At 66.0% G+C, this 485-nt stretch overlaps 1 protein-coding gene across 1 annotated transcript in view; it reads left to right on the top strand.

Moving 5' to 3' along the window:
- Positions 1-480, top strand: part of LOC114818750 (putative solute carrier family 22 member 31) — a gene marked incomplete at both ends in the record, with an annotated part of 760 nt that extends 280 nt beyond the window's left edge. The window contains 3 exon segments of the mRNA XM_029086032.1: positions 1-104; positions 238-349; positions 438-480. The exon segment at positions 1-104 is cut by the window's left edge and continues 45 nt beyond it. Coding sequence (XP_028941865.1) covers positions 1-104; positions 238-349; positions 438-480 — 259 coding nt within the window.
- Between the last annotated feature and the right edge of the window lie 5 nt (positions 481-485).

Below are 485 nucleotides of genomic sequence, written 5' to 3'. Positions count from 1 at the left end.
CTTCGTCTGCCTGACGGCCGAGCGCTTCGGGCGCCGCGCCGTCCTCCTGCTCTGCACCGTCCTCACCGGCATCTCCTCCCTCCTGCTGCTGGCCCTCACCCAGTGTAAGGGGGACTGAGGGACCCCCACCCCCCTGCAGTGGGATGTGACACCCAGCTGGGTGTGGGAACAGGGTGCTTTGGGGAGGGTGTGTGCAGGATGTGACCCCTGATGGCGCTTTTTTTCCCCCCCTGTCAGACCTGCTGGACCTCATCGTCCTGACCCTGTCCGTGGTGGGCACCACCGCCTCCCACGCCGTCACCATGCTCAGCATCTTCTTCGCCAGCGAGGTCCTCCCCACTGTGATCAGGTGAGGGGGGAGCTGCTACCCACCCTGTGTCACGCTGGGCTGGGGGGACACCTGGAAAGGATCCCCTCTGAGCATGTTTCCCCCATAGGGGTGCTGGGCTGGGGCTCATCGTGGGGGCCAGCTTCGTGGGAAAGGC

The sequence above is a fragment of the Antrostomus carolinensis genome, unplaced genomic scaffold (genome assembly GCF_000700745.2).
Source record: "Antrostomus carolinensis isolate BGI_N321 unplaced genomic scaffold, ASM70074v2 scaffold28097, whole genome shotgun sequence".
NCBI lineage: Eukaryota > Metazoa > Chordata > Aves > Caprimulgiformes > Caprimulgidae > Antrostomus > Antrostomus carolinensis.
The sequence above is the reverse complement of the archived record's forward strand: the minus strand, read 5'-3'. Positions and strand labels throughout refer to the sequence as shown.